Genomic DNA, 21659 nt, shown 5'->3' with positions numbered 1-21659 from the left:
GTGGTCAATCAAGGATGACAAAAGGCACATATTCACTTCATGTCTCTTCATCTGACAACTTAAAGAGAGAGACAACCTTTCAGAGATGGCTATGGTTGTGCTGATCTCAAGGCCCAATGGGATGATAGAAAGAGATTTATAGGTTCTAAGATGTTCGATAGTTTGCCATGATGGAGATTAAAGTGGCTCTTGGCTTGACTTTGCTCCAGTTCAAACTGAAACCAGACCCAGCACAGCCTTAGATTCCTGTGCTTCACCTTGTCACATGGTCTGTGGGGTCCATCTGAAACGGAAGAAACTCCTCTGATATGCCATGAGCATGTAATGCATAGCAACAACGTTGATTAAGTACCAAACTAGAACTGAATTACAGATTGTTTCCTTCACACAGTTTAGTTTCTCTCAATAGACCCAGCCAGCGTGACCAATGGTCGGGGATAATGGGAGTTGTAGTCCAACAACATCTGGAGGGCCACAAGTTCCCCACTCCTGTGTTGGTGGGTTCTATATTTACGTATGATGTGGGAAAGTGGATAGAGAGGTCTTGCCTTGTCAGTACACTGGAACTTGTGGTCACCCAGTGTCATTGTCTGGCAGGATAGGCAAAAGAAAATAGTTCTTCACACAGCAGTTAATACATTGATGGAACTCACTACCACAACATGTGGTGGCTATAGCCTTAGATTGCTTTAAAAGGGAATTAGACAAAGCTACGAAAAACAAGGAAGCTGCCTTATACTGAGCGTCAGATGATGTAGACTGATGATTAGGCTGGGATGGGAAATGGATGAAGGGGAATGGAATGGCATAATGTGGGAAAAAGCAAGGTTGACTGACTGAAGTGGATAGGGGTGTTTCACATTGCAATGTTTTAGTGCAACTCCCACCCTATTTCTGATGTTCAGGCTGTGAGAGCTATTGCTGATGTACCAAAAATGGCACCATCCACCCACAAAACAGAACATAGGATGCACTGACTGGGGGATGGCTGGAATCCAGAAAAGGGAGCACTCTACACTGCAACATTTTGTTGCAGATCCCACTATTGCCCTTTCATAATGAAGCCAAGTTCAGTTCATTGTGTGCATGTGGGGTTTCATTTGTCTTTATCTAGAATTGCCAGCTTTAAATTTTAAGTGGAAACAGTTCAGAATCTCATTGGATAAGGGAGCTTTGGAGTTGCAGTGGTATGGAAAGGACAAAGAAGTGATCTTTTAACATAAACCTGCTAACAATGAAATAAAGGCATCTATTGGTAGACTGTGTGGTAGGGACATTACTGGGGAAAAGATGCCTACATGAGATCCTAAAGGTACAGCACCATTAGTGTAACGCTGTGTTAATAAAACTTCATAGTTCCTTCTTACTTACAATGGGAATACAATACAGATTACAAGGCACTCTCTGTTCACTGTAGCCAGTGTAGTGGAAATGCAGAAGATCATTGTCATTTCAAGGAATTAGTAGTGAACAACAATTGCTCCTTTCTGTGCCTAGACTTCCAATTGGGCCTGTTGCTTTAAGTAGCCAGAGATGCTTCTTGCTTTTCATTATTTCTCAGCCAGAGCTCTCTGTCTGAGATGGTACTAGGGATGTCACAGGCATCTGATACAGGGATGGAGTCCATTGGAGTCCACTCAGCCCGTTGGAGTGGGGCCCTCAAACCACCACCACTACCACCTGTAAATCATGTATAAATGGTGGCTTTATGGCCTCCAGTTGCATAACAGATATTTCATGCAAAATAGCAAGCCACCATTGTTATGCAAAATGGTGGCTCCCTAAGGGGACAGGTGGCCTTGCAGTGGTCACCAAGCTATCCAGCAGCTCAAGCAGCAGGCAGGGCCAACAGTGGTTCAGCGGGGGCCCAGCAAGTGTGGACAGAGCTGAGTCCATTCAGCCCCAGATGGTACAACTTGAGAGGCTATTATTTAGTTTTAGATAGTACTTCAGTAGATTTCAAGGTCTACCACATAGTACAGGCAGGAGTATGGTCATGTAGCTACCTATGCTGGCCACTTGCTGTCTTTTCACTTTGCAAGAGTGTGTAAACATTCTTGAGGTCATTGGAATATGGCCAGAATATAGGTGGGATTAATATGAGCATAATAGTATATATGAGTCCCTGAGACACGCCCAGGGCGGGATCTCAGTGCAGGCCAACCCGGGAAAAGGTGCTGCATCCCAGTCTGTCCATTGCCATTTGGGGGGCGGGGGGTCCCAGCAACTGTAAGGACATACGTATGCCTTATAATCTTGCTCTGTCGTTTCTTGCTGCAGTCATTGCCCTGTAGCGTTTTGCTCTTTTGCTTTGTTAGTTTGTTTCTGCTTAATGAAATCTTTACCTTCACCAATTGCTGTGTTCATTGTTTCTGAATCTAAAAAGAACTGTTGAGAAAGTGGCCACTTGGAGCTCCAAGTAGTTTTTGAAAAACTTTTCCCTCCTGGATCTCTGACATTACAGTTTCCATTTAAGTCTACTGAAATCCCATCAGCCCTAGCCAGCTTAGCCAATGGTGAGGGATGATGAGAGTTGTAGGCCAAAACATCTGAAGGGCCACACACTGCCCACCCCTCACTTAGAATTTAGATGAATGAAAACTTGTTTTTAGAATAGGTCTATTTCTATTTACTACTACTTCTACAACAACAACAACAACAACAACAACAAGAGGTGTGTCTCATCAATATTTTATTTATCACTTGGGAAGGATCCAGATTTAAATGTGTGCAACTGGGCTGATGAAACATCCCCCTATTCCTCTCAATAGCAGTCCCTCCCAATGCTACAAGGATGGTTGGGGGCCCCTGCTGAATAGGATAAGCTGTTGGGGAAGGGGGATCCCCCAAAGTCAGGCAGATGCATTTTCCATGAGCAGAGCTTTTCTGTCAACAGAAGGCAGATCCTGGATCCAACCCATTAAGCTTTTATTCAATTTTTCAATAGATTGGCTCTCGAAGCAGCTTATAATAATAATGAAATTAAGATACAATAACTACGCAATTAAAATGTGTTTTTAAGTCCATTGGTCAAAAGAATCAAAGGCAGAAAGACAGATGGAGTCTGTGGGTAACAAAACCTCAAAGACAAGCAGCTCCAGCTGAGCTTTAATTAATCCATGGGCACTGGTCCAAACTATAAAACAGGGATAGGAGGAACTGTGATCCTTCCGATGTTGTTGGACTACAATCCCCATCACCCCCAACCACTGTCAATTTTGGGTGAGGCTGATGGGAGTTGGAGTCCAACAACATCAGAAGGGCCCAGATTCCCCATCCCTGCTGTACAAGATTTCGTGAAAGGGAAGGTAAAGACCCCCTTAGGGAAGGGATTCCTTAGGAAGGCCCTGGATCTGGTGGCTACCTGCTGATCCTCTGATGACAGAAGCACCCAGGTTCAGAGTGGCATATATGAGAGGATAATTGCTCTAAAGGGTAACCATTAATAACTTTGCCACTGTATTCTAGACCAGGTACAGATTCTGAATGCATTTCAAAAGTGGACCAACATGGATTGCATTTCATTGTCTAAACCTGAGGTTTCAGGGCATGTATCACAGTGGCTAGGTCCTTACTAATCTGTAGAAGGTACGGCACACCAAAACAAAGCTGAAAAAAAGAACTCCTAGTCAAAGATGCCACTTAGCCAAGATGAACATCAAGCAGAAGAGCGAGGCCCAGGAGGACACACAAGCTGTGAATCTGATCCTTCAAGGGGAGCATATCATCATTCAGAATCAAAATCTTGGTCTGGCAGCTCTGATGGGATGGAGCAGGATCCTCTCAGCATCACATGTTGGAACCTGCCTGCCAGTAAAGAGTAGATTGACTACAAAGAAGTGCCTCCTACCTACTACAACTGTGCTAGGTGGTATCAAGATAACATCATAGTCAATAAGTACCAAGAGATCCAGGTCAATCAACAGAATCTGGAGATCAAGTCCTAAGGAAAAGTCAAAGGAGTTGAGTATGTTCAGTCTGGAAAAGAGATAATGGAGGGAGCAATCCTATGGCCCACTAGACACTGTCTAGAGGGCCATAGGATATGCTCTTTTCCGGGAACTGACCCCGGAGCGCGCACTCGGAGGCCGGTTCCTGGAAAACTGACCTCCCCCCACATCTGCGCTGCCACCAAGGCAGTGCGGAGAAGCCCTATCCTCCACATTTGGAAGAGGAGTGCGAGCAACTGAAAAGGGACGGGGCTGGGGGCGTTCCAGGACGTGGAGAGCATTTGTGCGACACATCCAATGTGTCATACAGCAGCCTCCTCTCCCGGTCGCCCCCCTCCCCGTGGCTAGACAGCCGAAAACAGCTGTCTAGCAGAAAATAGCAGGGCACCAGAGGTGTGGAGGGAACAACACCCCCCCCCCGTGCCTCTCCTGCCTTGCTTTTGATAGGTGGTCACCTCCAAGTTTGGAGGTGGCCGCCTATAATTAGGGATGTACGAAAGTCACTTACCTTTCCGCGGATTATGTTGATGGTGGGGGGAGGCGTTCTGTCCCTCCCCTCAGAATTCTCGATGGGAGGGGAGGCGATCCGTCCCTCCCCCCCTGAAATCCTCCACGGCCGGCTGTGCTCCACGGCAGCTCCGCGAAGCAGCCCGCCAGGCCCAGGCCAGAGCCATCCGGAGCCGGATTTCCGGCCGTGGAGGGCTCTGGGAAAGAAAAAAAAGAAAAAACCACATACGCAAATGGCGGCGGCTACAGCTGCCGCCATTTCCATTCCTTATTTTTGGCCATCTTAGTCTATGTAAATATTTACGTAGACTATGACGGCGAAAATAAAGGGGAACGCAAATAGCGTAGCGGGCGCTATATGCGTCCCTTTTTGATTCACCGTTTTAGCCTACATAAATATTTACATAGGCTAAAACGGCGAATCAAAAAGGGACGCAAATAGCGCCCGCTACGCTATTTGCGTTCCCCTTTATTTTCGCCGTCATAGTCTACATAAATATTTATGTAGACTAAGACGGCCAAAAATAAGGAACACAAATGGTGGCGGGCTGGCGGCCATAGCCGCCGCCATTTGCATACGCGGTGTTTTGTTTTGTTTTTAAACCCAACTACGTAAATCTTTACGTAGCCTATCACGTTGGTTTTTTTGTTGTTGTTTTTTAACAAGACTGAAAATGGCAGCGGCAGCGGCAGCAGCCAGTCGGAAGACCAGCTGCCGCCACCGCCGAAGCCGCCGCCAGAGCTTCCGCCACCCAGAGGATCCGCCCCAGGTAAGTCTCATCCTGGGGGGGATCTGCGGGGGGCGGGGGGTGGCAGGCTGTTCCGCCACGGAGTTCAGGGGGCTGAATGCACTGGCATTCGGCCTCACCGAGATCCGTGGCGGAATTCTCTGACATCCCTAATCTTGCTGGATTGTGCCCTAAAAGGTGATATGATTGCGATCTCTAAATATTTGAAAAACTGTCACACAGATGAAGGAGCGAATTTGTTTTCTATTGCTCCAGAGGGTAGGACCCAAATCAGTGGGTCCAAATTACAAGAAAAGGGTTTTAGACTTAACAGGAAGAACTTTCTGATTGTACAAGCTGTTCCACAGTGGAAGAACAGTGGAAGGTGATGAACTCTCCTTTGATACAAGTTTTTAAGTAGAGACTGGATGGCCACCAATCAGAGATGCTGTAGTAGAGTGTGTCCTGCATGAACAGAGGGTTGGACTAGATGACCTGTAAGAACTCTTCCTGCTCTATGATTCTATGCTGACCCAGGTTGATACCCACATGGGCATGCCATCAGCAAAGCATCCATTGGCAAAGAACGATAAGAGTCCAAGCTTGGCCACTGATGGTCAGGACCACAGAGAGCTCATTGTGAAGCTGATTACACAATAAAATTGGATGCATGGCAAACCAGCAAAAGGGGAGCTTGGAATGTTACTCCAGCAACAGTCTGGAGCCAGCTGTGAGCTCAAGTGGTCCTACAGCAAGGCTGGTGCCTGACATTTCTCTTCCTTAGAGGAGAAGTGGAGCTTTTATAGTCAAAGGATGGGGGCAGGACTAACCTTCCAGTTTCAGAGAATGGAGATATTGCTATCCCCTGGAGCTTGATGTTGTACAGAAATCACCTTACTTTAAAAACAAACAATGCTAACAGAGCAATCCTATGGTCCCTGGGGACCATAGAATATAGTGGATTTCCTCTCTTGAGGCTATAGATGCAGCTGTGACCTCAGGAGGGGAAATCTAAGTCGGGATTTAATAAACAAAACAGAGGAATGGGAGGCTATAAAAGCCTCTGTCACTCCTTCCACTCTGCCTGCCTCCAGCTGACAAAGCATGGGATAGAGGGAGGGTTCCAGGATTGGAGCCCTCTGTCTGTAGAGCGTTAGTACCTTGGGATTGTGCTCTAACTCAGTTGCGTTTCTTTAGCAAAAGGTGTATCCCATTCTCAGACTTCAAGACGACCTGGAGCACTGGAATAGGAAGCTTTGCTGCATCTGGCAAGATTTCAAACCGGAGCAGGATTTGGGCAAGAGCCACTTTCATCTCGTTCATGGCAAACTGCTGTCCAATGCAATTCCTGAGGGAAGAGAGAATGGACCAAGAGAGGTTTTTGAGAATCATGCTTGATCTTACAGAGATATGAATTTCCTCTTATTCTAGTTTAGAAACTGATTCGTCCCCATTGGCATACCAATATCTTACTACCATGGTTGGGAGAGGTTCTTGCCCTGAGTTACAGGTAAGGATAGGAAGGGAAGAAGAGAGACTTCACATACAAAATATTGTGGGAGGAGAAGGTGGGTAAGTTGGTTTTAGGAACTGGTCCTCAGCTGCTTTATCATTATGGTATTCGGATCCTCATTTGTGGTCCTTCTGACAATTGTCGTCGATCACAAGCTGAATATGAGCCAACAATGTGATGTGGCTGCAAAAAAGGCAAATGCTATTTTGGGCTGCATTAATAGAAGCATAGCTTCCAAATCCTGGGAAATACAAGTTCCCCTCTACTCAGCACTGGTTAGGCCTCATCTGGAGTACTGTATCCAGTTCTGGGCACCACATTTTAAGAAGGATGCAGACAACCTGGAGAGGCTTCAGAGGAGGGCAACAAAGATGATCAGGGGACTGGAAACAAAGCCCTATGAAGAGAGACTGAAAGAACTGGGCATGTTTAGCCTTGAGAAGAGAAGACTGAGGGGAGATATAATAGCACTCTTCAAGTACTTGAAAGGTTGTCACAGAGAGGAAGGCCAGGATCTCTTCTCGATCATCCCAGAGTGCAGGACACAGAATAATGGGCTCAAGTTACAGGAAGCCAGATTCCAGCTGAACATCAGGAAAAACTTCCTGACTGTTAGAGCAGTACGACAATGGAACCAATTACCTAGGGCTCTCCCACACTGGAGGCGTTCAAGACGAGGCTGGACAGCCATCTGTCAGGGACGCTCTGACTTGGATTCCTGCATTGAGCAGGGGGTTGGACTCAATGGCCTTGTAGGCCCCTTCCAACCCTACTATTCTATGATTCTATGAACCACAGTCTGTTTTGTCCAGAAGGCAAACCATGTAACATTCCATGAAATGCCACATTCTAAGATATTTTCTTGGCATACTAGGTGTCTGAGGTATATATATTCTAACTGGTTTTATTATCCCAAAAGTCCAGTTTTCTTTTAAGTAAGGAGGTGCCCATAATAAGGCCTATGAGCAAGATATGAGGTATACAGCCTCCTCTTTTGAGTCTTACTAGTTCCTGGCCTGGATCCACTAGGTTGTCACCACATAGCAGCAAACTCAATTGTGAATAAGGGCTGTCTGTGTATCTCCCAGAGCTGAAAACACTCAAACTGCAAATTGTGCATGGCATAAGTTTCAAATTCACCTCTTTTTAATGTTCAAAATATGAATTGATCTCAATATTAAAATAAGTCATGAAAGAGGCAAATTAGGAGAAACCTGTTTAAGGTTTTGTGGGGGGGGGGCTGTTTTGGTGCATTGGTTAAGGTACTTCTCTCTGGCCAAGTTTGTACAACATGACACTGGAAAACCCATGCCAACTTCACAACACTGGCTCATACAGGTAGTATATCCTATTCTAGTTCTGCTATTATCTCTGTTTACTATGCAAACTGAGGTCTTGCAGGGTTGATGTGTCTTGAATACAAATAGGGGACAAATAGGGGACTATGTGGTGGTAGATGACATTTAAGTGATCATGAAGTAGATCAGACCTAAATATAAGTGCTTTCAGGGGCTTCTAGGTGCCACCAGCTTCTTGACTTCTAGCACCCTCTCTTTTGCCCTATAGTTGCTACTGATAATGCAGTTGTGGACTTAGTCTTCTTCTAGAGATTGATTCAAGCAACCTTTTCCTACTGAATCCATTAAATCAAGGGTAGGCAACTTGTGGCTTTCCATGTGCTTTGGCCTACACTTCCCATCAGCTAGGCAACATTTCCAGTGGTGAGGGATGATGGCAGTTATAGGCCAAAACATCTGGAGGACCACAAGTTGCCCACCCTGCATTAAATCTACATATGACAGTCTTGGCCATAGCCATAAGCCAGGCTGAAGCAACCCTCCCTCCCCTCCCTCTTGCTTATCAGCCACCTCTCACCTGCTTCCAGTAAGCTATGCGTAGAGCCAGTTCACCTTACCTTCTTCATGCTGAGAAATCAGATTTTGATCAGAATTAATCAGTTGCATACCCACCTTGGTCCAGCTGCAAAAGGCACAAAGGCATGAGAATGCCTCTGAGAGGACTTCTCTGATGAGAACCTTGTGGGATCAAATACCTAGAGTTAGAGAAAACAAAGGTCTTTGTTAGCATCTCTAGCTGCCAAATTGCTGTTTCAGCAGCAATAGGTATGTTTTGTTTTGTTTTAAAGTATGACCTTAAGGACAACATACCCAGTAGCTGAGCTATTATAATTATTACACTGTGGAATGTACTTCAACTTTAATTACAGTATGCAGATTAGCTGCAATTCACTGGCTAGGGTATGTTTTCAATCTAGCTGTAACTTTGCCTTTACTTACAAATTACCTCTGGATCTTGCCACACACTTGGGTTTCGGTGGAGACAATAAATGTGAATTGTCACCATGATACCTTCAAAATAAAATGATAACAAGATTAATCTCAACATCCAAGGACTGTAATTATCTATCCCATAGTTAAAATAGCAACAGTCTTCCTTCCCTGAGTTACAATGGTGGGGAACTCTCTGATCAAATTAAAGAGTTGCACTTACAGTCTATTGAAATCAATGGGACATGTTAGTCTCAACTATTCAAGGACCAAATTTAATGCTATACACAAATAGATAGTACACCACCCCAGCAGTAGCTCTCTCCCCCTGTAAAGCCACTTAGGGAAAGGCGACATAAAGCAGAGAAGCAGCAACATGTGTGCTTAACACTTAACCTGCTTGCTGCTTCTATGCTCTAAATTGCACTCTGCCCAGCTGCTTTCCTACCTGTTGGGGTACAAATGCATGCTTCTTACCCTCACAAACATGTATTTGAAAACTGAAGATGGAAAGTTTGGAAGGCAACTTAGGGTAGAGAAGGTGTGGCAGGAAAAGTGTTAAGTACCCCCTCCCACTCCAACATCTCCACTTCACATGTCCACCTCCTGAAGCTGCTTTGGGGGGGGGGGGAGTTGTTCCCTTCATTTGTGTACACCATCTACTTTAGCCCTAAGTGCCATTGGCTTACTCCCAGTCATGTTTGTATGAGGACTGCAGCTCCAGTCTCAGGGCTAGGTGATTAAAACAACAACAACAACAACAAAAAACATGTTTTTTAAACAGGGTATTTACAAGATGAATATTGCAAATTTAGAAAATGTAAAGATTCAGGAACATGCCATTTCCACTAATCTCAGACAAAAGCATACTAAAGGGAAAAAAAGCTGAAAGCGAATTTTAAAGATGTATTTTGCTTCTACATGTGTGATGCAATACTCGATTATCTCTCTTGATGTCACACACATTCTCTCTCTCTCTCTCTCTCTCTCTCTCTCTGTTTCCTTAGGGCTGATACGAAAAACAATAGGGCTAAATAAATTGTGCTAAGTAGAAGTTTAACAACCACATTAATAAATTCCCAAATCCATATTAATACAATACCTTTATTTGGCCAACTCAATGGTCACAAAAAATGTGCAGGCTTTGAAGATCTATAGATGTCTTCATCAGACAAGAGGTTACAAAAAGCAGATTGGTGGAGGGTGAGAGTGGGACTGGAGAAAAAAAAGCCTGACTCTATTTGAAGTCATAATGGTTACTTAGATGATTTCAAAGATTAAGGAAACCCAGTGGCCCATTCTGTCCCAGCTCATGTAAGATAATGATGTCCTGTACTAAAGGTTGTACCAAGGCACTTTTGCAAGTGATGGGATTATGCATTGTGCTAATGTTACTATTGCACTACCCTCCCAAGTATTTAAGAAGGGAGTGTAAGAGTTAAATGTCTAAGGGCGCAGTCCTATGGCTGCTAAACAGCAGCTAGATGGCCATAGGATTGTTCAGTTTTCGGGAACTGACCTTGGCCCACACTCCATGGTTGGTTCCCAGAAAACCACCTCTTTGCCCCCTCCCCCGCCACCTTGGTGGCAGCGCAGATCATCCTCGGGCTCCATGCTTGGAAGAGCAGTGCAGAGCAGGGTAAAAGGGGGGCGTTCCTGGGTGTGAGGAGTGTGGAAGTACCGGCATGACGCTTCCTATGCGTCCTCCAGCCTCCCCTCCACCTTGCTCCAAAGTCCCACGGCTAGACAGCTGAGACTGGCCATCTAGCCCCAAATGCAGGGCAGCTGGAGCACGGAGGAGATGACCCCCTCCACGTTCCACCTGCCCTGCATTGGATAGGCAGTCGACTCTGAATTTGGAGGTGGACGCCTATCCTATTCATGTTTAGACAGAAAAAGTCCTACAAAAGCTGGTTGGGGAATGCTGGGAATTGTCAGAAGAGTATCCTACAACTAAACATGCATAGGATTGCATCCTAAGAGTTTGTTCAGACTTGTCACAGCATATCCACCGCCCAGTGTTAAATGAAGTGTGTACACAATCATTTAGAAAGAAAAGGTGCTGATAGCATCCAATCAAAACATCAGAAGCTAATTCTTTGATCTTTCATAAAGATCTGGATGCCTGTACTACATTACCAGTCCTCCTGGATCACAGAAGTGGAGCAGGGATAACTGTTGTTGTTGTTCAGTCATGTCCAACTCTTCATGACCCCATGGACCATAGCACGCCAGGCCTTCCTGTCCTGCGCTATCCCCCGGAATGTGCTCAAGTTCATATTCATTGCATCGGTGATGCTATCTAGCCATCTCATCCTCTGCCGTCCCCTTCTCCTTTTGCCTTCAGTCTTTCCCAGCATCAGGGTCTTTTCCAGAGAGTTTTCTCTTTGCATTTGGTGGCCAAAATATTTCAGCTTCAGCTTCAGTATCTGTCCTTCCAATGAGCACTCAGGGTTGATTTCCTTTAGGATGGACTGATTTGACCTCCTTGCAGTCCAGGGGACTCGTAAGAGTCTTCTCCAGCACCACAGTTCGAAAGCGTCAATTCTTCGGCGCTCAGCCTTCCTTATAGTCCAGCTCTCACAGCCATACATTACTACTGGGAAAACCATAGCTTTGATTAGACGGACCTTTGTCGGCAAGGTGATGTCTCTGCTTCTTACTATGCTGTCTAGGTTGGCCGTAGCTTTCCTCCCAAAGAGCAAGCGTCTTTTGATTTCATGGCTACAGTCACCGTCTGCGGTGATCTTGGAGCCCAAGAAAGTAAAATCTGTCACTGCTTCCATTTCTTCCCCTTCCATATGCCAGGAAGTGATGGGGACAGATGACATGATCTTAGTTTTTTTAATGTTGAGTTTCAAACCAGCTTTTGCACTCTCCACTTTCACCCTCAACAAGAGGGTCTTTAGATCCTCTTCGCTTTCTGCCATTAGGGTGGTATCGTCTGCATATCGGGGGTTGTTGATAATTCTCCCAGCAATCTTAATTCCGACCTGTGATTCATCCAACCCGGCGTTTCTCATGATGTACTCTGCATATAAGTTAAATAAGCAGGGTGACAATATGCAGCCTTGTCGTACTCCTTTCCCAATTTTGAACCACTCAGTTGTTCCATGTCCGGTTCTTACTGTTGCTTCTTGACCCTCGTACAGGTTTCTCAGGAGACAGGTAAGGTGGTCTGGTACTCCCATCACTTTAAGAGTTTGCCACAGTTGGTTGTGATCCACACAATCAAAGGCTTTAGCGTAGTCAATGAAGCAGAAATAGACGTTTTTCTGGAATTCTCGTGCTTTCTCCATGATGCAGCGAATGTTGGCGATTTGATCTCTAGTTCCTCTGCCTCTTCGAAACCCAGCTTGTACTTCCGGTAGTTCTCGGTTCGCATACTGCTGAAGCCTAGCTTGTAGGATTTTGAGCATCACCTTGCTGGCATGTGAAATGAGTGCAATTGTGCGGTAGTTTGAACACTCTTTGGCATTGCCCTTCTTTGGAATTGGAATGTAAACTGACCTTTTCCAGGCTTGCGGCCATTGTTGAGTGTTCCAAATTTGTTGGCATATTGAATATGCACTTTAACAGCATCATCTTTTAGGATTTTAAATAGCTCAGCTGGAAGACTGTCATCTCCACTAGCTCTGTTGTTACTAATGCTTCCTAAGGCCCACTTGACTTCACTCTCGAGGATGTCCAGCTCAAGTTCAGTGACCGCACTATCGTGGCTATCAGGGACATTCAGATCTTTCCTGTATAGTTCTTCTGTGTATTCTTTCCACCTCTTTTTAATCTCATCTGCTTCTGTTAGGTCCCTGCCTTCTTTGTCCTTTATCATGCCCGTCTTTGCACAAAACGTTCCCTTGAGATCTCCGATTTTCTTGAAGAGAACTCTAGTCTTTCCCATTCTGTTGTTTTCCTCGATTTGTTTGCATTGTTCATTTAAGAAGGCCTTCTTGTCTCTCCTTGCTATTCTCTGGAACTCTGCATTCAGTTGGATATATCTTCCCCTTTCTCCCTTGCTTTTCGCTTCCCTTCTTTCCTCAGCTACTTGTAAAGCCTCCTCAGACAGCCACTTTGCTTTCTTGCATTGCTTTTTCTTTGGGATGGATTGAGTTGCTGCCTCCTGAACGATGTTACGGACCTCCGTCCATAGTTCCTCAGGCACTCTGTCTATCAGGTCTAATCCCTGAAATCTATTCCTCACCTCCACTGTATATTCATCAGGGATATGATTGAGGTCATACGTGAATGGTTTAGTGGTTTCCCCTACATTCTTCAATTTAAGCTGAAATTTTGCAACAAGAACCTCATGATCTGAGCCACAGTCAGCTCCAGGTCTTGTTTTGACTGACTGTATAGAGCTTCTCCATCTTTGGCTGCAAAGGACATAATCAATCTGATTTCGATATTGACCATCTGGTGATGTCCATGTTAGGGGTGGACGAAAGTCACTTACCTGTCATCGAAGTTTGTTCGCGGTGGGGGGGAGGTGCTTTGCTGCTCCCCCTGCGAAGTTCAGGCTGGGGGGGGAGGATTCCCGCCTCGCCCCGGCCGAAATTCAGGCCGGGAGGGAGGCTTCCCGCCTCGCCTGGCCGAAATTCAGGCCGGGGAGGAGGCTTCCCGCCTCGCCCGGCTGCGAACTCCAAAGTTTAAAAAAAAAAAAAACCATGATAGGCTACGTGACGATTTACGTAGCCTATCATGGCTGACTTTGCAAATCTAGCCATGATAGGCTACGTTAATCGTCACGTAGCCTATCACGGGGGTGTTTTTTTTTCTTTTTTCTTTTATTGGAATGGCGGCAGCGGCAGCTGGTCGAAAGACCAGGTGCCGCTCCCGCCCCGCACGAACACCCGCCGAACCGCCGGCCGGACCCGCCGCCAGGAGGGACATTCGGCAAAGGTAAGTCCCGTCCCGGGGGGTGTGCAGGGGGCGGGGGGGTGCGGAGAATTTCTCCCCGAAACTTGTTCAGGGGGCCGAACACGTTGGCGCTCAGCCCCCCGAAGTTTCGGGGAGAAATTCTCCGCCATCCCTAGTCCATGTGTAGAGTCGTCTCTTGTGCTGTTGGAAAAGAGTGTTTGCTATGATCCGCGCGTTCTCTTGGCAAAACTCTATTAGCTTTTGTCCTGCTTCATTTTGTACACCAAGGTCATGCCAGCCTGTTATCCCAGTGATTTCTTGACTTCCTACTTTAGCATTCCAATCCCCTATGATGAAGAGGACATCTTTTTTTGGTGTTAGTTCTAGAAGGTGTTGTAGGTCTTCATAGAACCGATCAACCTCAGCTTCTTCGGCATCAGTGGTTGGGGCATAGACTTGAATTACTGTGATGTCGAATGGTTTGCCTTGGATTCGTACTGAGATCATTCTATCATTTTTGAGATTGTACCCCAGTACTGCTTTTCCCACTCTTTTGTTGATTATGAGTGCTACTCCATTTCTTCTAAGGGATTCTTGCCCACAGTAGTAGATATGATGGTCACCTGAATTAAATTCACCCATGCCTGTCCATTTTAGTTCGCTGATTCCCAAGATGTCGATGTTCAATCTTGCCAACTCATGTTTGACCACCTCCAGCTTACCTTGATTCATTGATCTTACATTCCAGGTTCCTAAAAAATATTGTTCTTTACAGCATCGGATTTTCTTTTCACCACCAGACACATCCACAGCTGAGTGTCCTTTCGGCTTTGGCCCAGCCGCTTCACTCTTTCTGGCGCTACTTGGAAATACCCTCTGCTCTTCCCCAGTAGTATATTGGACACCTTCCGACCTGAGGGGCTCATCTTCTGGCATCATATCTTTTAGCCTTGTGATACGTTCCATGGGGTTTTCTTGGCAAGAATCCTGGAGCGGGTTGCCATTTCCTTCTCCAGTGGACCACATTTTGTCAGAACTGTGCCGTGACCTGTCCGTCTTGGGTGGCCCTGCACGGCATAGCTTATGGCTTCACTGAGTTACGCAAGCCCCTTCGCCACAACAAGGCAGTGATCCATGAAGGGGAGGGATAACTACTTTTAACAAAAGATAGACCATGGTCCACAGAAAAGCACCAGTCTGAACTAACCTTCAGGCAAGCTGCGTCCATCACAAAAGGTTATAGATTTGCTTAGCTGTCGGGACACTGCAGGGACTGGAGGGTAAAGACGTAGGCTCTCCTTAATACACATGGTGGTGTAAGGAATCTTTCCCAGGTCATCCCTGAAAGAATTGAATTAAACCATGTTTAAGCAACTCCTTTCTCCACAGTGATGATAGCACCTACCAGCACGTAGGCATAAAATAAGTTCTATTGGAGTGTGAAATATGTCAATAGATGTGGTACACTTTGGCTCTTTTGGTCTCAATCACAGATATCCTATGATATCACTGCTGTGATGGAGCTGATGTCCAAAAGATCTAAGCCCTATTCAGGCATTTGGTACCCATAGGTACTGGACATGCAAGGGAGTAGCAATAATGCATGCACTAGCCTCTGCCACTGCATGTTCAGTTGCAATCTGAACAGTACTGTGGAGAACCTGAGACTTGGGGTGGGAGAGACTTGTCCACTATGGCAAACCCACTCCTATCCCCAAATGTGGAGGATCACCCCTCACCACTGGGTAATCCCTCCCTTCACTTCCACTGCCACCATTAAACTACAGCCCTTTTATTTAACATATGGCTTTTCCCCTAAAGTAGCTGGTCATTAGGTGTGAGACAAAACAGAGAAGAGGTTGCAGAAAAGTAAACAAAGATATATAGTATTTGATTAAAAAGAAAGCGAGGATTTTATCATTTTAAGAATGTTGTTACTATTTTAAATATGGTTCCTATATTGTTACTTTTACCACCAATCGGGTGTTAGAAGCCCCAGTTCCTATCCCTAACCAAACTTAAACCAGTTCCCCTATCAAGCTCTACCCCAGTTAACTCACAGGCCTACCAATGAGTAGGGATGGCATGGGTGCCTGATTCCATCTGGGAATCTGGCAGAACGCCTCCCCCCCGCCTGCACCCTCAAGCCCCACTTGCCATGCCCCTGCCCCCACTCACCTCCTGCCTGCACTCATTGAGCAGCCCACACTCAACCTGGTGGCCTCACTGAGCTCCGCAGCCACCATTTTTTGAAAAATAAAATGACAGTCGCAAAAATGTGCATATTTGCATATGTGCAGAAATGCACATTTTGTGAATGCACATATGTGGAAATACGCCTTTTGCAAATGCACATTTTGCATGTGTGAAAATGCACATTTTTGCAAAAGTGTGCATTTTCATGCATATGCAAATATACACATTTGCAAAATGCGCATTTTCACACCTACACAAATATGTGCATTTTGCAATCGCCATTTTATTTTTCAAAAGGCTGCTGGGGTGACTGTGGGCTGCTCACTGAAGACAGGTGGGAGCATGGTCCAGGGACCAGCGAGTAGGGGCAGGGGCTGGGCGGGCATCCAGTGAACCTGGATGGGAGTGGATTCACACATTCCTACCAATGAGGGCTTGGAACTAAGGCGGTCTTCTTCCTGGTTGGGTTTGACTTCCACCTGAAACCTTCAATGCTGTTCCCCAGACTTCTCCTGAAGTCCTCCCTGTGGTCCAGCTCAGTCTCTAGAACACCACCAGCAGCTGTCACTCAGCCTTCAGCTCTTTCCTCCAGAGGCTGCTCCAGGAGTCTTCCTCTCCCCATTTGCAAACGACTTGCAGAGTTTCTGCCTCATGTGCTCTCAGCCTAGCCCCCTGGTCTTGTAGCTGCTCTTCCTCCTGGCTGATGTCTTCTTCAGGCTCCCCAGCCTCTCACAAAGACACCTCATCCAGCAACTCTCTGGTCAGAATCCTCCCGACAGACTCTCCTATCGGACACTCCACAGCTCCTTATATTCATTCTAGTCAGGAACCTCCAGCCAATCAGCTTTGGGGTGGCCAACATTCTGTCACCCCATCTCTGTGTAAACTTTTGACCAATGGGCATCTTTAGAACGTCCAATTATTCCCCAGTCAGGTGGTACGAATTTCATTCCTACCTTCCCTTATAAATCAAGAGAACCTGGTTTCATTTTCACCTCTTAGTGGTAACAGTAACTGCCAATTTGCCAGCACACCATATTTACAATGTAACTCCCCTCAGGCACAAGCCTTGAGTAAAATGCATACTTTTTTCCCCCTGCCGTTAACCCCTTCAGACCTTCAGTGGTTGAAATAAAAGATAAGTTAAACTTTTACCTCAGTTTTACCTCAGTTTTTTAACAGGGACCTATGCAAGTACAGATGCAAACACATAGATCTCCCATCCCTGTGGAAAGAGCCCTATGTGTATGCATCTGTACTTGCATAGGGGCCCCTTCAGACTGACACTGAACATGTGGTGGCAGGGGTGTGTGGCTGGTATGTGTATTGGCGTCCAGGGATGGGGCCAGCCCACACATTCTCACTACCTCTTTCACGCATTCTGTACCCATAGGTATGAAATGCTTGAATAGGTCTCTAGATGTTTTGGAAGCTGTGGGTTGGATCCAGAGGAATTTAATCAAATTTAGTCCTTTTTTAATCAACGGGGCCTACATTAGTCATGACTAACTTGTGCCCATTGATCTCAAAGTGTGAATGACTTTCTCTAGATCCAACCCTATATTTTGAGCACATAACCTTTTGATTTTATATGATAAAAGTATATAGTGCAATTCATTTCCAACATGAACACTTTTAGTCGCACATGGAAGCATGTGAAGACTTTCTCCTAAATGTTGAGTAGGGTTTGACAGTAGGGAAAACACCAGCAGGATCCCAGAGTTGTACAGCTGATTCATCTTGTAAAAACTGGATTGATGGAAACAGAGGAAAAATTAATACTCCCCACATCATTTCAGTTTCGACTTGGAAGTACTTAGGATTTTATATCCTATTAGAGGAAGTCTGTCAGGGTTCACTGCTAGTATTTGTATTGGGGAAAGGAGAGAAAGGGAAATGACAAAGTGGCATCTGTGATTGCCCTATTGTTCAGTCGTTCAGTCGTGTCCGACTCTTCGTGACCCCATGGACCATAGCACGCCAGGCCTTCCTGTCCTCCGCTCTCTCCCGGAGCATGCTCAAGTTCATATTCATTGCATCCGTGATGCTATCTAGCCATCTCATCCTCTGCCGTCCCCTTCTCCTTTTGCCTTCAGTCTTTCCCAGCATCAGGGTCTTTTCCAGGGAGTTTTCTCTTCGCATTAGGTGGCCAAAATATTGGAGCTTCAGCTTCATTATCTGTCCTTCCAATGAGCAGTCAGGGTTGATTTCCTTTAGGATGGACTGATTTGACCTCCTTGCAGTCCAGGGGACTCGTAAGAGTCTTCTCCAGCACCACAGTTCGAAAGCATCAATTCTTCGGCGCTCAGCCTTCCTTATAGTCCAGCTCTCACAGCCATACATTACTACTGGGAAAACCATAGCTTTGATTAGACGGACCTTTGTCGGCAAGGTGATGTCTCTGCTTCTTACTATGCTGTCTAGGTTTGCCATAGCTTTCCTCCCAAGGAGCAAGCGTCTTTTAATTTCATGGCTACAGTCACCGTCTGCGGTGATCTTGGAGCCCAAGAAAGTAAAATCTGTCACTGCTTCCATTTCTTCCCCTTCTATATGCCAGGAAGTGATAGGGCCAGATGACATGATCTTAGTTTTTTTAATGTTGAGTTTCAAACCAGCTTTTGCACTCTCCTCTTTCACCCTCAACAAGAGGCTCTTGAGATCCTCTTCGCTTTCTGCCATTAGGGTGGTATCGTCTGCATATCGGAGGTTGTTGATAATTCTCCCGGCAATCTTAATTCCGACCTGTGATTCATCCAACCCGGCATTTCTCATGATGTACTCTGCATATAAGTTAAATAAGCAGGGTGACAATATGCAGCCTTGTCGTACTCCTTTCCCAATTTTGAACCAATCGGTTGTTCCATGTCTGGTTCTTACTGTTGCTTCTTGACCCTCGTACAGGTTTCTCAGCAGACAGGTAAGGTGGTCTGGTACTCCCATCACTTGAAGAATTTGCCACAGTTGGTTGTGATCCACACAATCAAAGGCTTTAGCGTAGTCAATGAAGCAGAAATAGACCTTTTTCTGGAATTCTCTTGCTTTCTCCATGATGCAGCGAATGTTGGCGATTTGATCTCTAGTTCCTCTGCCTCTTCTAAACCCAGCTTGTACTTCCGGTAGTTCTCGGTTCGCATACTGCTGAAGCCTAGCTTGTAGGATTTTGAGCATCACCTTGCTGGCATGTGAAATGAGCGCAATTGTGCGGTAGTTTGAACACTCTTTGGCATTGCCCTTCTTTGGAATTAGAATGTAAACTGACCTTTTCCAGTCTTGTGGCCACTGTTGAGTGTTCCAGATTTGTTGGCATATTGAATGCAGCACTTTAACAGCATCATCTTTTAGGATTTTAAATAGCTCAGCTGGAATACTGTCATCTCCGCTAGCTTTGTTGTTACTAATGCTTCCTAAGGCCCACTTGACTTCACTCTCGAGGATGTCCGGCTCAAGTTCAGTGACCGCACTATCATGGCTATCAGGGACATTCAGATCTTTCCTGTATAGTTCTTCTGTGTATTCTTGCCACCTCTTCTTAATCTCATCTGCTTCTGTTAGGTCCCTGCCTTCTTTGTCCTTTATCATGCCCGTCTTTGCACAAAACGTTCCCTTGAGATCTCCAATTTTCTTGAAGAGATCTCTAGTCTTTCCCATTCTGTTGTTTTCCTCGATTTCTTTGCATTGTTCATTTAAGAAGGCCTTCTTGTCTCTCCTTGCTATTCTCTGGAACTCTGCATTCAGTTGGGTATATCTTCCCCTTTCTCCCTTGCTTTTCGCTTCCCTTCTTTCCTCAGCTACTTGTAAAGCCTCATCAGACAGCCACTTGGCTTTCTTGCATTTCTTTTTCTTTGGGACGGATTTCGTTGCTGCCTCCTGAACAATGTTACGGACCTCCGTCCATAGTTCCTCAGGCACTCTGTCTATCAGGTCTAATCCCTGAAATCTATTCCTCACCTCCACTGTATATTCATCAGGGATATGATTGAGGTCATACCTGAACGGTTTAGTGGTTTTCCCGACGTTCTTCAATTTAAGCCGAAATTTTGCAAGAAGCAGCTCATGATCTGAGCCACAGTCAGCTCCAGGTCTTGTTTTTACTGACTGTATGGAGCTTCTCCATCTTTGGCTGCAAAGGACATAATCAATCTGATTTCGATATTGACCATCTGGTGACGTCCATGTGTAGAGTCGCCTCTTGTGCTGTTGGAAAAAAGTGTTTGCTATGATCAGCGTGTTCTCTTGGCAAAACTCTATTAGCTTTTGTCCTGCTTCATTTTGTACACCAAGGCCATGCCTGCCTGTTATCCCAGTGATTTCTTGACTTCCTACTTTAGCATTCCAATCCCCTATGATGAAGAGGACATCTTTTTTTGGTGTTAGTTCTAGAAGGTGTTGTAGGTCTTCATAGAACCGATCAACCTCAGCTTCTTCGGCCTCAGTGGTTGGGGCATAGACTTGAATTACTGTGATGTTGAATGGTTTGCCTTGGATTCGTACTGAGATCATTCTATCATTTTTAAGATTGTACCCCAGTACTGCTTTTCCCACCCTTTTGTTGACTATGAGCGCTACTCCATTTCTTCTAAGGGATTCTTTCCCACAATAGTTGATATGATGGTCACCTGAATTAAATTCGCCCATGCCTGTCCATTTTAGTTCGCTGATTCCCAAGATGTCGATGTTCAATCTTGCCATCTCATGTTTGACCACCTCCAGCTTACCTTGATTCATTGATCTGACATTCCAGGTTCCTAAACAATATTGTTCTTTACAGCATCGGATTTTCTTTTCACCACCAGACACATCCACAGCTGAGTGTCCTTTCGGGTTTGGCCCAGCCGCTTCACTCTTTCTGGCGCTACTTGGAAATACCCTCTGCTCTTCCCCAGTAGGATATTGGACACCTTCCGACCTGAGGGGCTCATCTTCCGGCGTCATCTCTTTTAGCCTTGTGATACGTTCCATGGGGTTTTCTTGGCAAGAATCCTGGAGCGGGTTGCCATTTCCTTCTCCAGTGGACCACATTTTGTCAGAACTCTCTGCCATGACCTGTCCGTCTTGGGTGGCCCTGCACGGCATAGCTTATGGCTTCACTGAGTTACGCAAGCCCCTTCGCCACAACAAGGCAGTGATCCATGAAGGGGGATTGCCCTATTACTGATCTTCTAATCCTAGAATTAGAAAGTAAGTATTGTGACAAACCTTGGACTTGCCAAGCCTGGCATTTCAAACCTTTCATATAACGGCTCGAATAGCAGCATCCATCTGGGGTACTTCTTCCAGTCACATCCCATTCGGTATCTCCTTTAGCTACACAAGGTGGTTTGACAGGAGAGGATTAGCCACATCCTTGCCAATTCTCACCTTCCTAAGTTAAACTCCTGCACAGATTTTAAACTTTTCCTTGAGCATCCTCTGTATACATGAGCAGAGGCTGCCTGGTCAATTTCTTCATAGCTGTCAATTAGCTTTAACTTTTGTAAACTACCCAGAGAGCTTCTGCTATGGGGCAGTATCGAAATGTAATAAATCATCATCATCATCATCATGGCCACACAATTAAACAGCATAAAATATGGCAAAGTACCCAGTTTGGGTTGTCCTTTTTATCCATCTTTGACCAATGTGA

The 21659-nt window shown here is 45.6% G+C and overlaps 1 protein-coding gene across 2 annotated transcripts in view; it reads right to left on the bottom strand.

Moving 5' to 3' along the window:
* Positions 1-2670: 2670 nt before the first annotated feature.
* LOC146348202 (cytochrome P450 4A6-like) overlaps positions 2671-21659 on the bottom strand; it is a 35912-nt gene continuing 16923 nt past the window's right edge. The window contains exons 9-13 of one of the 2 annotated variants that reach the window (XM_084852576.1): positions 15048-15181; positions 9003-9067; positions 8669-8751; positions 6346-6533; positions 2671-3803 (exon numbers count right to left, since the gene is read on the bottom strand). In XM_084852576.1, coding sequence (XP_084708702.1) covers positions 6365-6533; positions 8669-8751; positions 9003-9067; positions 15048-15181 — 451 coding nt within the window. In that variant the 3' untranslated portion in view covers positions 2671-3803; positions 6346-6364. Of the gene's footprint in view, positions 3808-6345; positions 6534-8668; positions 8752-9002; positions 9068-15047; positions 15182-21659 lie in introns of both variants that reach the window. The other variant, XM_084852575.1, reaches the window with a different exon arrangement.

Source organism: Heloderma suspectum, chromosome 4 (genome assembly GCF_057233095.1).
Source record: "Heloderma suspectum isolate Gila_16-S chromosome 4, 16-S_ref, whole genome shotgun sequence".
Lineage (NCBI taxonomy): Eukaryota > Metazoa > Chordata > Lepidosauria > Squamata > Helodermatidae > Heloderma > Heloderma suspectum.
This window is presented reverse-complemented; position numbering and strand designations above follow the sequence as displayed.